The sequence below is a fragment of the Furipterus horrens genome, unplaced genomic scaffold (genome assembly GCF_987537825.1).
Source record: "Furipterus horrens unplaced genomic scaffold, mFurHor1.1.pri manual_scaffold_6, whole genome shotgun sequence".
Classification (NCBI taxonomy): domain Eukaryota; kingdom Metazoa; phylum Chordata; class Mammalia; order Chiroptera; family Furipteridae; genus Furipterus; species Furipterus horrens.
The window spans coordinates 81,360,871-81,376,881 of NW_028327176.1; the positions used below are offsets into that span (position 1 = coordinate 81,360,871).

Below are 16,011 nucleotides of genomic sequence, written 5' to 3' on the forward strand. Positions count from 1 at the left end.
AAATATAACCAATAGGATTCTTACACAAAGGCATGTGTATTTTACTCTCAGGAGAAGTTTGGAGCCCTCTTTCAGAACTTCTTTCTGTCTATTTGTGTGAGCATGGCTATAGCTTCTCAGAGTAGCTCGTTGTATTTTCTAAAGTGCCACAGTGACATCTCTCATCCTACGTGGCTTCTATTATATGACTGTACCACTCCATCATCAAAAGGTGGAATCCAGCTCACCTCCCTTGAATGTGGGCCAGCCTGTGACTCAAGTTTAACAACAGAGTGATGCTGGGTGAACTCAGAAGCTAATTCAGAAAAAGCCATGCAGGTTCTACCTGGTTTCCTTAGGACCCTTGCTCTAAGGGAAAGCAGCCACCATGCAAACTCTCCTGAGACCACATTGAAAGGGATACCACATGTATAGGATCATGTTGACAGTACCACCAATGCAAAACCTCACAGGAATCCCCTCAAAGGTACCAGCTATGTAAAGCCATCTTGGACTCTCCAGCTCTTTGAACTCAATTGAACACCATGGAGCAGAAGAATCACCTAGCTGAACCCTTCTCAAATTTATGACCTACAGAATATGAGTTAGAATAGATGTTTGTTTTAAGCCACTAACTTTTGGGGCAGTTGTTATATGCAGCAATAGGTGACCAGAAATGCTTAATCAAAAGCAGATTTGAGGTAGCAAATTAGAAACAGGGAGAGGGCTGGTGTAAGAAAACACACAGAAAGAAGTGGCAGCTGACTGACCAATAATAGGAGTGAGAAAAAAAACTATTGAGACAGATGCAAGAACCAAAGAGTACAGCAATTAGGGGCCTTAAGAGCAGACATAAACAGTCTCCTCCACCTCACTGTGCCCTACTGAGGATGTCAGGATATCAGAGCACAAAACAGTTGATGTTCATAATGAGTCCCCTGAATCATTAAGAACAGTTTAACTTCTGTTCAAAACCCTCTTTTCTAAGATGAAACAGCGTATTACATTGCAATGAGGATAGTATTGTAATCACCTTCCAATGTATTTCTCTTCTTACTATCTTTGATGCTTCTGCCACTATGTCCGCAAGAAAGTGGAAGAGCAAAGGCCTCCTCAGAAAGGAGGGAAGGAAGTGGATATGACGTAGGGGAAGTTCCTTCTGGTAGGAAGGGGAAGGAGAAGAAAAAGGCTCTGGGGCTCCAGCATGAAAGGAGAGAAGCCACAAGAGGAAGCAAACAGATTCTGCTCCCTCTTCTGGGTTCAAAAACTTTGCCATTAGGCAAAAGGCAGAAGAGAGGGGAAAGCTAAAAGCAGAGGCACTTTTGCTCTGCTTTCAAACTGGGTCTCTCGGAGAATCCCACTGTAGTAAAACAAGGAGCCATTGCCAAGATGGAGATATTAGGGATGAAAATAATGGCATGCGTGTTTAAGTAGAGGGATCTAAGGTAGTTCCTTGCTATTCTCAGTTCTTTGCCAATAGAGAAAAGATCCAGATGTTTTTCTGTGCTTCCCATGGAGGATGGGAGATAAACTGAGATCTGGGCTGATATGTGGCTGCTGTGATGAAGGGCAAGGTAACCTAGAATGGAGACTGTAGGATACTCAGTCCATGAGGAGCACGGTGGCCAGTTGTAGAAACATGTGCTTACCAGTTGGTGAATAACCACATATTTAAGCCCTGAGCTCTCCACCCTCTACTACCTCAACTTTCCTGGTGCTGCCAAGAGATCCTCATCGTTCAGCAACAGTAACTGTTCCGACTGGTTGGTGCTTGTGTCCTGCTGGTGAGTAAATATTCTTAGTATCATTTGCACAAGTGGCCATTCTAAGCGAGCAGAGAAATGATGGCATGGCCAAGATGCCGAGGATCTGTGGAGCCAGTGAGAGACACAGTGGGACCGTGTCAGCCATAGCATCGGCTGTAGCTCAGCTGAAATACCGGGCCATGGGTTTTCCCAGCCACAGAATCAGAATTCATTTCCACAGGCCACCCATAACAGCCAGGTCCATGGAAGCCAGTGAAAACCCACAGGCCAGGAGGTGTGGACCAGCCACCACCTCTGCTTCATGCCTTGGGAACACAGTTTCTCCTATGCTTGGATGCCTTCCTGGCTAGAAGAAGGTGACACTGTGAGAAATTCTGGAAGACTGAGCATCAGCATCTACCCAAAAGAGACTGAACAATTCCAAGAGAGGCATATTTGAGCTCACCAAGATGGTGTACTGGTAGATTTAATTCCTTTTCCTGATGTAAAGGGATCTCAGAAGGTAGTCAAATGAGACACCTAGAAGAGTCAGTAAAGGTACATTTTCATGGCATTGATTTGCAGCAAGTGTAAGTTTTCACCCTGCTACAAACATTTTAAAACATTTCCTCCCAAAATTGTTATATCATCAAAACAGATGGCATTTTCTTTTTATGCTAGAAGATTGGCTTCCACTCTCTGCAAGATGTGCCCACCTGGAATGGCTTGACCTCTGAAGGTCACAGAAGGCAGCAGCTTTCCTCAACCCTGTGTCCAGCATGGCCATCAGAGCAGACAGTCAAGTACACATACAACATCAAAACCCTGGCTGACTTTTACCCGTACTGCATGGAGAAATCTCTGCTGAAAGAAAACCCAGTCTTTAGCCTGAAGACAGCCCAGACTTACTGGTTTTTTACATACCCAAAATTGCCACCAAGAAAGCTTTTCCTCTGCCGTGGGGCTGGGGCCAATGTTGCATTCACTCACTTGTCCCCCCTCGCTTCTGTCAGCTTTTCGATGCCAGTCAGTTTGTTCCCTGGTGATAAGCACAGCTCCCTGACACCGGGCCACCTGAAATCCTGGTGCTCCCCTTGCCACTCCAACTGACATACTGAGCAACACGATGTGGTACAGAGAACTGTGTTCACCAATACCTGGAACTTTTCTATATTAGGATACACACAGGAGTTCATTACTTGGCATTCTTAAAGTTAAGCATGGCCATGTGACTGGTGATAGGCATGAAAAGTAAGTGGGAAGGATGTGGGTCACTTTCTGGACTTCCCATTTCTCTTCTGGTGCCCTACCACCCCCTTACCCCACCCCCAGCTTTTGTCACCATGAACCCTGAACCTTTGTTTGCCAATAGCGATCACATAGGATGGTCAGGCTATCCTGATAGGAGGGTGAGGGTCTTTTTATATCCATGGATCCTCTCGCTCATTCCTGAATGTCTGTTTCTCCTGTTAAATAGGAAAAATGCCTATTTCCCACCACAGTATATCAGAACATGGAGGCAGCTAGAATGCACACCTGGACTTTTGGTATATCCTAATCAACATGGTCCTGGACTTGGCCCTTCCCAAAGGATATGCTGATGGACTGAGCAGTTCCCAAAAGATATGTTGATGGACTGAAACCATTCCCAGGGGAAATGGTAATGGACCTAGCCCGATATGTTAACTAACCTGGTGTGTGTGTTGGGGGGAGCGGGAAGGGGGGACAATGAGATGTAAATGATCTACTGAATATGTTGATAAGCAAACTCACCTCACCAAAATGTGTAGTTGACAAGAAAAAAAAGGTGCCTGCAGAAGTGCAGGTGGGACTCCTACAGGCCCACGAGGAGGACCAGGCATCCCCATTCCCCGTTCCCTGTTCCCCTTGCTCCTACAGGCCCTTGAGTTGGTCCGGGAGCTGCCTCTCCCCTGCTCTCCCCTTCCCCCCTTTTCCCTCGATAAACCCATTGTCTAATCTCACAGTGGCTTCGGGTGATTTCTCAGAGCAAGGCTGCCCTGACACAGTATTCATGTCAAAATAATCAGTTTAACGATGGTCTCTGTAAGTTTTCTTTTACAAATATCCTCAAAAGGCTATGACAAGCCATCACAATCTGACGCAGCTAACCAATGACAATATATAGCATGAGAAAAATAAACTTGTGTTGTTTTTAGATTATCACTGCAGTATAATTGGGACTGGCATGCACAGCCATCAAAGAGAAGAATTGGGATATCATATTTATTTTCTATTGCTATACAGCAAACTGCCACAAGATCGGTGACTTAAAACAAGCCATTTATTTGCTCACATTGCTGTGGGTCAGGTATCTGGTCTTAGCTTGGATGGAGTTACTGCTCAAGGTCTCACAGACTGATATCAAAGCTTGTCCTGTTCCAAGTGCAAGTGTGTTGGTAGAACTCAGTTTTGTCATTCTACCACTGAAGTCTCCACTTTCTTGCTGGCTACCAGCAGAGACCGCTCTAAGCAACTAAAGACCATCCACCATTCCTTGCCCTATGGCCCTTTATACAATACAATAGTTTGTTTTCTCCAGGTCAATAGAAGACATCAGATGCTGTTTCACAGCTCTCTGACCTCTTGACTCTGACATCTAGACCTTCTTTTCAAGAACTCACTGACTGTTTCAGTCACACCCAGAATGGTCTTTCTTTGGATTAACTTCAAGTCAAACGATTGAGGACCTAAATTACATCTGCAAAATTCCTGCACCTTTGCCCTATAAGGTAAACTAATCATGGGATTGACATTCCATCATATTCATATGTCCCATCCCCATTCAGGGGAAGGGGCTTAGACAAGGCCATGAGTCAGTGGGGGTCACCTTAGAATTCTACCTACCTTAAGAAAATGTTTGTAATATTAGCACTAGGTGAATATTAGCACGAGGAAATTTAGGATTCATCCAAAGCCTTGCATTAACTTCTTCCTTGCTCCCAAACAAGAAAACTTCACCCCAAATATTCTGAAGCCTTGCTACTCAAAGTGTGGTTCACGCACTAGAAGCAAGGACATCACTTGTGAGAAATGCGAAGTCTTAGTCTCCACCTCAGACTAGGGAGTCAGAATCATCTGCATATTAACAAGACTGCCAGGAGATCTCAGAAGCACTGATCATTAGGATTGGCATACTGTATTCTTAAACAAAGTAGGCACATGGGATGAGAGTTGATGTTAAATCCCTGTGCTCTGCTCACCCTAGCCCTCTCAGAATAGTTTCTGAAATTTTGCTGTCAGACCTCATAATCTGATGACTATGACAATTATGATGATATTGAAGATGGTGTTGATAGCTAACCCTTACTGAACATCCACCAGGAAGTAAGAAAAATATAAAATTGTATTTCTAAAAATTTTTCAAATATATATGAATTACATACTATTGTTTTCATTTTAGAGATTAAGACATTGAGGATTACGAAAGTTAAATAACAACTCTGAGGAAACAGAAATAGAAATGGTGGGGCAAGGATTTGATCCTCATCCCTTCAATTTAGGGTTATAAGATCATAGTATCACAAGTTGTCAAAGCTAAAAAACTGGTATTCACAGACCAATCCAACTTGTAAATATGCATCATTCAGCCAAAGTGTTGGTGTTATTTTTCTTTGCCTGTTTTTTCCAAGGGAAAAGCACAGTCCAGTTGGCCAACAGGCCCTGTCACTCCCAGCCTCACAGATTTGACTTACTGCACGGATCCTGAATGCTCTCAGGTTTGCAACCCCCAGTTAAGTCCAAGTATTCTTTTTTTTTTTTAAGTATATTTTATTGACTATGTTGTTACAGTAGTTCCAATTTTTTCCCCTTTGCTCCCCTCCTCCCAGTGCCCCCTTCCCTCCAGCAATCCCACCCCCTTAGTTCATGTCCATGGGTCATGCATATAAGTTCTTTGGCTTCACCCTTTCCTATATTATTCTTAACTTCCCCCTGTATATTTTGTACCAATCGATTCTGCTTCTTAATCCCTGCACCATTTCCCCATTCCTCCCACTCCCCCCTCCCAGCTGAAAACCCTCCAAATGATCCCCATACCTATGATTCTGTTCCTATTCTGGTTTGTTTGTTGGATTTTGTTTTTATTTTTTAGGTTCAGTTGTTGATCGTTGTGAGTTTGTTGTCATATTAGTGTTCATAGTTTTTATCTTCTTTTTCTTAAGTAAGTCCCTTTGACATTTCATATAATAATGGCTTGGTGATGATGAACTCCTTTAGCTTTACCTTGTCTGGGAAGCACTTCATCTGCCCTTCCATTCCAAATGATACCTTTGCTGGATAGAGTAATCCTGGTTGCAGGTTGACTTCATCACATTGAATACTGCTTGCCAGTCCCTTCTTGCCTCCACAGTGTCCTCTGAGAAATCAGCTGATAGTCCTATAGGCACCCCCCCACCCCCCGTAGGCAACTCTCCGCCTCTCTCTTGTTGCCCCCAGGACTCTCTCTTTATCTTGCACCTTTGGCATCTCAATCATGATGCATCTGGTGTGGTCCCCTCTGGGTCCAGCTCACCCAGGACCTCCCTGCTTCCCAGACCTGTATGTCCATCTCCTTTGCAAAATTTGGGAAATTTTCCTCATTTTTTCCAATTCTTGCATCCTCATTCTGCACTGGTTGACTGTTGTTTTCTTCCTTATGTTCCAAATCATTGATTTGAACCCATTTCCTTCCCTTCACCATTGGTTTTGTGTGTATTTTTATTTCTTTCACTTAGCATAGCCTTCACTTCTTTTTTTTTTTTAACACAGTCCATTCTTTTATTATTATTTTTTTGTTAGAGTAGGTTCTTTTTTTCCCCAGCTTTTCTTTATTGATTATATTGTTACAATAGTTCCAATTTTCTCCCCTTTACTCCCCTCCACCCAGCATCTCCCTCCCCCAGAACCCCCCCCAAGTCCATACCCATGGTTTGTAAAAAATAACTATCCCTCCCCACTTCTTCTTTTATGTGTTTGCCATACTCAAGCATATCTGTCAATCCTGTGAGCATCTTTATCACCAGTGTTTTGAATTCTGTTTCTGTCTATCTCCTCATCTGTTAGGTTGGCTATCTCCTTGTCACTTAGTTCTACCACTGGAATACTGATCCGTTCCCCCTTTTGGGCCATAATTCTCTGTTTCCTCATTCTGATAGGCTCCTGTGTTTGTTTGCCTGTGTCTTAGGTAGAGCTGTCACTCCTATTACGTTGTAAGGGGCGGAGCCTTAGGGATTCGTCAGTACAGGATGACCTGTCTCACCATGTTGTGGCACTGTATGTGGGGGAGGAGTCCGAGAGGGAACAATGCCACCTGCCCAGCACTCGCCCCTTTTCTAGGCACCTCTCCCACTTCCATACCAGACTGATGCCTCTCTAGCTGCTGCCATGGCTGTCGTTCCCAGAATGGGTGGGTCTGCAGATGTTCTAGGACCATGGGGGCCCTTTAAACAAGCGGAGTCTGCTGAGAGACTGGCAGTTTCTGCCTCCACCCCAACCCCCACTGGTCTGCACAGTCAGAGGCAATGAGGTTTGATATTCCCAGGAGCAGGGACTGTGAGCTTCCAGGTCTGGTAAGGAGCTGTAAATGCTCCCCAGGTGTCCCTCCTGACTTTTTAAAACCTGTGACTGCACTTTCCACCAGCCTGCTGTTGCCACTGCTTCTACCATCACGCCGTGTCCTCTCCACCCCGGATCCGCCACACCTACCTGTCTGGATGAGTATTTCTTCTTTATATCTTTGTTTGCTGGACTTCCATGCACCTTGGTTTTCTGAAACTTCTGGTTGTTTCTAGTTTTGAGGTAGTTGTATTCCTTCTTAGTTGTGGAGGGAGATGTAGCATGTCTGTCTACGCCTCCCTCTTGGCTGGAAGTCCTATGTCCAAGTATTCTTAAATTGCTTCTTGACATTTCATGAAAAATTTCGGTGCTGTGAATACTTTCCAGAGATTCTTTTTAAATTATATTGTATTGATTATGTTATTACAGTTGTCCCAATTGTTCCCCTTTTCCCAGTACCTCTTCCCCTCCATTGCCTCCAGCAATCTCCTTTTAGTTCATGCCCATGGATTGTGCCTGTATGTTCTTTGGCTTCTCCCTTTCCTATACTATTCTTAACATCCCCTGTCAATTTTGTACCTACCAATTATGCTTCTTAATCCCTGTACCATTTCCCCATTTCTCCCCCAGCCTCCTCCCAGCTGATAACCCTCCAAATGATAGCTGTACCTATGATTCTGTTCCTATTCTAGTTGTTTGCTTAGTTTGTTTTTATTTTTTAGATTCTGTTATTGATAGTTGTGAATTTGTTGTCATTTTAATGTTCATAGTTTTGATCTTCTTCTTTTTCTTAAATAAGTCCCTTTAACTTTTCATATAATAATGGTTGGTGATAATGAATTCCTTTAGTTTTACCTTGTCTGAGAAGCACTTCATCTGCCCTTCTATTCTAAATGATAGCTTTGTTGGATAGAGCAGTCTTGGTTGTAGGTCCTTACTTTTCATCACTTCGAATACTTCTTGCCAGTCCCTTCTTGCCTGCAAAATTTCTTTTGAGACATCAGCTGACAGTCTTATAGGGGCCCCTTTGTAGGTTACTCTCTGCTTTTCTCTTGCTATTTTTAAGACTCTCCCTTCATCTTTTAACCTTTAGCATTTTAATTATGATGAGTCTTGGTGTGTTCCTCTTTGGGGCCAACTTGTTTGGGACTCTCTATGCTTCCCCGACTTTTATGTCTATTTCCTTCATCAAATTAGGGAAGGTTTCTTTCATTATTTTTTCAAGTAAGTTTTCAATGTCTTGCTCTTCTCCTTCTCCTTCTGGCATCCATATGATTCAGCTGCTGGCACATTTGGAGATGTCCCAGAGGTTCCTAAGCCTATCCTTGTTCTTCTTAATTCTTTTCTTTTCTTTTTTGTTTTTTTCTTGTTCAATGTTTATCTCTTCCTTATGTCCCTAATCATTGGTTTGAATCCCAGCTTGCTTCCCTTCTCTGTTGGTTTCCTATGGATTACTCTTTATTCCACGTAGTGTAACCTTCATTTCTTCCTTTATTTTTTTGCCATACTCAAGGAGTTCTCTGAGGATCCTGATAACCAGTGCTTTGAAGTCTGCATCTGATAGGTTAGCTAGCTCTGTTTTGCTTAGTTCTTTTTCTGGAGTTTTGATCTTTCATTTGAGCCATATTTTTTTGTCTCCTCAATTTAGCAGCCACTCTGTATTTGTTTCTGTGTTTTAGGTAGAGCTTCTTTTACGTCCTGTCTTAGTAGCTTGGCCTATGTATAAAAGACACCTGTAAGTTGTGTGGTGCAAAGCCTTAGGTGATTGCCAGGGCAGGGCAACCCACTTCACTACTTTGTGACTGTGTGGGGAAAGCTCAGAGGGGGGACAAGGCTGCCGCTTGACTTCTGGCAGCTCATTTCCAGTCAGTTCACCCCCTTCCCAAGTGCGACTTGTGCCCTTCCAGCTGCTGCCCCAGTGGTGAATCCAGTAGTGGGTGGGTTTACATACATTCAAAGACTATGCTGGCCCTTTAAGTAGTGAAAATCTGATGGTATCTTCTGCCACCCCTACCCCCACTGGTCTATCTTCCCAATTCTAGAACCCTGGGCTGTGTGGTCTGGCTTGGGACCACTTGATCCCATGGTATCACTTCTATCGATTCCGCCACTGTTGCTGCCACCACCACCTTTCCGTGCCACACCACCTCTCTGCCCATTTTGGCATCTCTGCCCTTCCTACTCATCTGGATGAGTGTGTCTTCTTTAAATCCTTTGTTGTTGGACTTCCATACAGCTCGATTTTCTGACAGTTCTGGGTGTTACTAGTTTTGAGATCTGGTTGTAATTCTTCTATGTTGTGCAAGGAGGCAAAACATGTCTACCCCTGCCTCCATCTTGACCAGAAGTACCCAGAGATTCTTAAAAATAACAAAGAACCCTGCTCTCTAATCCATCCCTTTCTTCTGATGAATGAAACTAGCATCCAAAAACATCAAGTTATGTTCCTAAGTCAAATAGCAAGGTCATATCCAGGTTTTAAACTGGGTTCTTTTCCCCAAAATCAAGTGCCACAATCACAGAGGATGAAGTTTAGTACAGATTTTCAGACTCCTCTCTTGATTGTGCTACTTGATGAGTCAAATGACTATTCTATGAGAATCATCACATCAATGACAGGTTCAGAACACAAGTTTTGAAAGGAGAATAAGTCTCTGATTAGTTTATAATCAGAGAGGGCAGGGAGGAGGTTAAGAGGTAGAACAGGGAGGTGGACTCAGCCTTGACTATACATCAGAATTGCCTGGGAAGCTTTAAAAGCAACTGATGCCTGGGCCCCAAACTCCAAGTTTCTGATGTAATTGGTCCTGTAAAGGCAGGGGAAAGGATTTGAGCTGTGCATGCGTGACTGGAGACTTTGCCCCCTTGCTAAATATGGTAGCTGGAAGAGGGGCAAAGTCAAACGTGGCCAACACTGGCCCTCATTTTCTGGAAAGTTGCACCCTCCCACTGGCTTTTGGCACACACGGGATTCTGGGAGAGGAGTTTTGAAACAGCATGCCAGGAAGCAGAAAGGCAGTTGGTTCTTTCCCCTCCCCCAGTGTGGGATGTTTCAACAGTTGCCAGCAGGCCTGTCAACAGTGGAGGGTGCAGGCCTATGAGCAGAGGCCTCAGGGCATAGATTCTGAAAGATGCCTGAAGCTGCACAGTGACTAGAGACCAGCTAAGCCATCTATGTTTATGATACTTTTGGGTGGGAAAAGAGGTTCCTGGTGCAACCTTGTACTAAGCTGGCAGAGGGTGACAGGGTGATTTTCTTTGGGTGTCTTAGAGGAGATGGGATTTGAGGCAGGAACTTGCCATTATTTCCAAAGACCTTTGTGATAATAGTCAACACTGTGGACAGACTTTTGATCTTGTGTTATTTTCAGTTCTTGAACCCATGTAGTAGTTGTAATGACAGATATTTAAATAGCTGCTTTTGATGTCATACTCTGACTTTTTCTTTCCCCTTTTGTTACCAGATATTTTAGGCAGAAACTTGCCATTAAATAAAAGATTACTTTCTTTTCCACCAAACTCTGTCTTTGGAGATTTGCCTGGTAGACGGTGAAAGGTAGGATCCCTCCTACTGTTTAGCAACAGTCCTGGGTATAGGGATTTCTAGAAGCTCTCCTGGTGATTCTAATGTTCATCCAGGGCTAAGAACTACTGGAGCAGAGACTCTGAGATGCTATAGAATCAACATCGACCCATCACTATTTTTCTTGTGGCCACACTGAGTTTGGCCCATCAGCTGGCCACAGAAGCTTCCATAATCTTGTTACCTTTCTGATGCCTTTTTCCTTTAAGCAACATTCCTTTGTGGGCAGAGAACAAAATTGATAGGAGACTAAGGTCAAGTTTCAGACACTAAGGGACTCGCTTGTCCCTGCTGTGTCTACTTCTCCATCTGTTAAACAGAATAATCCTATTTAATACCTCCCCACTCCTAGCATGCATGTCAAACCCAGTAGAAGAACTCTGTGAATTCTGTTTTGAAATGGCCTCCAAGGCTCTTGTTCTGAAATAACTTGTAGTTTTGCCACTGGACATGAAACCTCCTCATCTTATCTCCTAAGAACAGGTCTTTAAAGTGTGGTTCCCAGACCAGCAGTATCAGCATCACCTTGGAACTTATTATAAACACAAGTCATTCACACACACATACACAAACCCCTACTGAATTAGAAATTCTGACAGGGCCCAGAACTGTGTTTTAACAAGCCCTTCAGGTGATATTGTAGGTTCAGGTTTGAGAACAACTGGCCAAAGGCCCTGTCATGATCAAGTGTCCCTATATAGAAAGCAGGTAATGATAACATAAAAAAAAACAACCCAAATCTATTCAGTTGCTTTGTCACAAGAGACCAACTCTGCTAACCTGAGGGAGGAGTGGAGGAGAGGTCTGTGACTCTTCCACATCATTTAGTTGTTTGTTGTCAAACCATTGGACTTTGAAGGTTGGGGTGAGAGTAGGGATGTTGACAGGCCTGCTGTCAGCACATGAAAGAAGCTCCCAGGCCAACTGGGGAAAATTGGTCAGAGACCTCCTTCTTACCTTTCAGGATAATAAAGGTGGCTAAAAATACAAGTAACATGGACAAAACTATGATGATGTTTGAAGGAAGGGGTGCTCTTTCATACCATACTGAGCTGGTTAGAAAGAAACACACTGTTTTCTTGGGAGGGCAGAGCTCAGAGAAACAGACCAGGGAGAAGGTGCACTTGGGGTTTGGATGGACTGCAGAGAGGGGGCCAGGAGCATGGCACCACAGACACAAGCTGCTGGGAGGGACTGGGAAGTTCAAGCCCTCAACTGCCCCAGCTGACAAAGGAGGAAACTCAGAGATGATTGGCAGAACTGGGGCCTTGCGGTAGGGGACTCCCAAGGGAGCTGTGTTTCCAAGATGATGAAAGGTCTCCAAAGGGATGTGGGATTCAAAGGGGAGGCCTAATAGTGAGAGCAGACATGTAGGCAGCACCCACCTTGTGCCAGGCACAATTCTAAGTGCTTTTCATGATTCATATTCATATACTCTTCCCACTACCCTGTGATCCTCCTCCTCATTAAGATCACAGTGAACAGATGGAGAAACTGAGGCACTGAGAAGGTAAAAATAAATTGTGTAATTTATTTCATTATAATTGAGGGTAAAAAGACATTTTTAAAGAATCATGCCCACTATATTATTATTTCATGAGAATAAGCAAGGTAAGCAAATTCTTCCTGGCTGTCAATCACTAGCAAGCTGCTGGCCAGTGGGTGAATGACATCTACTCAAATGGTACTCCTTAGTCAGTAGAGTACAGAATATTTTAAAGAGAGTTACATTATGAACATATATGACCTCATATGGCCAGTAAAATGCAAAGTCAAAACTTGAACCCAAGCCCTTTAGCTACGGGGCTCACACTTTCCCACTACATTGCTTGTGGCTTCTCCCAGACAAGCATGAGGGCTAGTGCTCAGCCAGCCCCAGGAGCACAGCTGTTAGAAAAGTTATACTTACTTTAAAAAAGAAAACATGCCCCACTAGAAACTCTCATGATCCTCCCAAAGAAAAAGTCTTATTTCAGTGTAGTGTCACAGGCATGGCCTCTCATGGGGTGGGGACCCGTCCACAGCAGTTTGTTTCCTCTCACGGAATCCCACAGCACTTTTGCCTGTCACTTTGACTCATCAAATGTCCTCAGAAACCCTCAGATCCAGCCCCTTTTGTGACAGAAAAACTGAAGACTTAAAAACCAAGGTTATCTTCACACAGGTAACGAAGGTCACAGAGATGAGGATGGTCACCAGAGGAGGCACCTGAGGTCCAAAGACATCAGGAGAGCTGCCTGAAATTCCATCCAGAAATGGAACTCTGGAATCATGACTCACAGATCTCTCTCTCCTTCTCTCTCTCTCTCTCTCTCTCTCTCTCTCTCTCTCTCTCTCTCTCTCTCTCTCTCTCTCCACTTCCCCCATAACCCCCCCCCCCCAGAAGCCTCTTACCTGCAGCTCTGCATTTTTCACCTTGTTGCTTCCCACCTGGGGAAGTTGCCAGGCCTAACTTTCACCTTAGTGGAAGCTCAGCGTTCAGAGTAGGGATATATATTCTCATCCTGCAGGGATTTCCTAATCAGGATGTGTCACTCTCTCCGACTGGGTGATGGTAGACACACCTTTTCCCTCCTCACAGGAGAGCACCCCGGGCTATAGTGCAGGATGCACAATCACTCAGATGGGGAAGTAGCCAAGGAAACTCTGTGTAAGTTTCCCTATTTTTTGTGACACTAAGACTTATGTCCTTTCAGCTGAGAGGTAGTTTTAAAGTGGTGTGTACTTTGACCAACTGAGGACCTATTAGAGAGAAAAGGACTTTCAGTCTTTAACCAGTGGGATGAGATTGAAGGAAGGTTAAGCTTATTAATCCCTGGCTCCCAGTCTTACATGATTTTAATTGTTAAGTGAAGGAAGGGGGTGATTTTCTAAATTTTTATTATAGTTTGTGGAATTTGCCTAAATGATTAGTTTGTACTCTGAAAATAAGAATTTGGTCCTAAGTCGTGTCTGTACAAAACATGTCTTCTAGCTTTCCCTAACAGACCCACAGTGACATTGACAGCTCCTGCCTCCCATCATGAGCCACCCCCATGGTGTCAGAAAGGACCATAGCATTTGCCCCATAGACACACAGGGGCCACTTCAGCCATGCCACCCCCCCAGCTCTGCTCTCCAACCTAGAGTGGCTTTAAAAACCTCTTGGTCCAGTGCCCTCTTTGATATGAATAAGAAGCCAAGTGGAGGGAAGGGAAAGACTTGGCCAGTTCCACGGAGGCATGGGGCCAGACTCAAGCCCTCTGGGTCTTGCCTACATGTTGGGCTGTGTCAAAGTTTAGGCAGAGGTATTACATCGATACCTCTGTTGGTGGATGGAAGAGAACACTTTTCAAAGTGTCCTTAAAAAGTCATGTTACTAACCTTAATGACACTTCCTGTCCGATTTATTCAGATATTGAGGTTCTTCCATATGAAAAGACTGATGCAGAAACTCTTTTAAAGAAAACTTAAGAATTTCATATCCCAAACAAAGGACTGAAAGTCAAAATGGCCCAATGGCCCAATGGCCCTAGTTTTATCCTTTTGTTAACAAGGAAGGTAACTTAGAGGTCACAATGCAGATTGGGTAAATAAAATCTGAGAGAAACACAATGTTGCAGCTAGATGGAAACTTAGAGATGGTCAAAGCCATACAGTTTCAAAAAGAGCAGTTGAGGTACAGCACATAGGGGGACCACAGGTGAGGAAACTGTAACAATTTGACAGTGTATATAATGTCATGAGGGGAAGTGTTCTTATGGAAGCTATGAATACCCCCAAAATGGAGTTGGTTGAGCAACAGGTAAAATTTACACTGTATCCATGTTTATTCTTTTTCCAAGGACAGAGCCAAGTAAATTTCAAAGGTGTGAATTCACCCCAACAGGGAAATCTCAGCAAATACCATAATCATCCCAGGATAAAGGGCATGAGAACAACTGAGCCCTCCCTACACTCTCTGTGGTCAAAGACATCAAACACATCAGTTCTAGCTGCCCTACCTTGGATTCTATTCACTAAATAGCACAGGGCAGCCTATGGCTTAATATAGCCAAAGAGAGGAAGTGAAATCACGCAATCTGCCTTTGACCATGCTGAAGTGTAACTGCCGATCTTGTGATCCATAAAGAAGAATTTACGTAACCTCATGTCTTTCTATGGGAAAACTCCATCACAGAGCTGCAAGAATTGCTTGACTAGGTCTTTCAAGAACTCATGTCTCAGACCCAACAGTCAGCCACAAGTCCCCAATCTGTAGTCACACTCAGGGAGAAATGGCTGCCTTTTCTACATCCCTTCATTCCTATCCATTGCCTACACTGTCCTGGTCTCACTATCTCAGCTACATATGGCTCAATTTCTCCACTAACTGATGGGAAACCAAACAGACACTGAATGTACCAAAGTATCTAGAAATCCTCTGAGGTTTGAGGTGAAAGTCACCCAGGATGTTTATTGCGAGGATTAAAGTAATGAGCCTTCACTTTTTAGACCCAGAAGGCCTTTCCAGAGTCTATTCTGTTTCAGAAATCAGTAGTATCCTCTGGAAACACTTTTGGAAAGATTCCAATCCCTTTTCTTCCTGCAATGTGGAGGACAGAGGGTTGGGGAAAGTGAGAAGGGCAGGAGAGGTGGACAGCATGTGCTGGCCACTCTGTTGTGTACTGTAATGGGGACTATTTTTCCCTGCTTTTATGAGACAGCTTCTGTTATATTGTCCCCATAAATTCATTTGTAGCAGATCAGAGTCCTTAAATTTGAGTCAAGAATATATGGTGTGGAGGAGACACTGTCCCATGACATGACAGCTGTCTGACCTACAAGCAGGCCTCAGGCCGGAACAGAGCTTGCTTACTGCAAACCTCCCTTAGTGACTGTCTGATCATAACTGATGTTCATTCTGACATAAATCAATTGCCTGCCCTGCCTCCCAGTACACGCTTGTTCCTGGTTGTCTGACCTGGTTAAACATGTAAAGCAATTTGCTGTACCTGGCAGAATTCACATGCTAGTACCTGTCACTTTCCCCTTTCTGTCCTGGATAATTCTTTGGCACCTGCCAAGCAGCATGGGGATCCATTTCATCTTGCAGCCACCCAAAATGCACTTCATATATTAAGTTTCCCTTAATAAACTCAGTTAATTACTAGACAGGAGTGGCCAGCCTCT

General features: G+C 43.9%; 1 protein-coding gene across 2 annotated transcripts in view; it reads right to left on the minus strand.

The window, feature by feature from the left end:
* The window catches only part of IL1R2 (interleukin 1 receptor type 2), a 43,915-nt gene extending 30,576 nt beyond the window's left edge, over positions 1 to 13,339 (minus strand). The window contains exon 1 of one of the 2 annotated variants that reach the window (XM_090281881.1): positions 13,255 to 13,339. In XM_090281881.1, coding sequence (XP_090138007.1) covers positions 13,255 to 13,268 — 14 coding nt within the window. In that variant the 5' untranslated portion in view covers positions 13,269 to 13,339. Of the gene's footprint in view, positions 1 to 1,012; positions 1,049 to 13,254 lie in introns of those variants that run through there. The other variant, XM_090281884.1, reaches the window with a different exon arrangement.
* Positions 13,340 to 16,011: the final 2,672 nt, after the last annotated feature.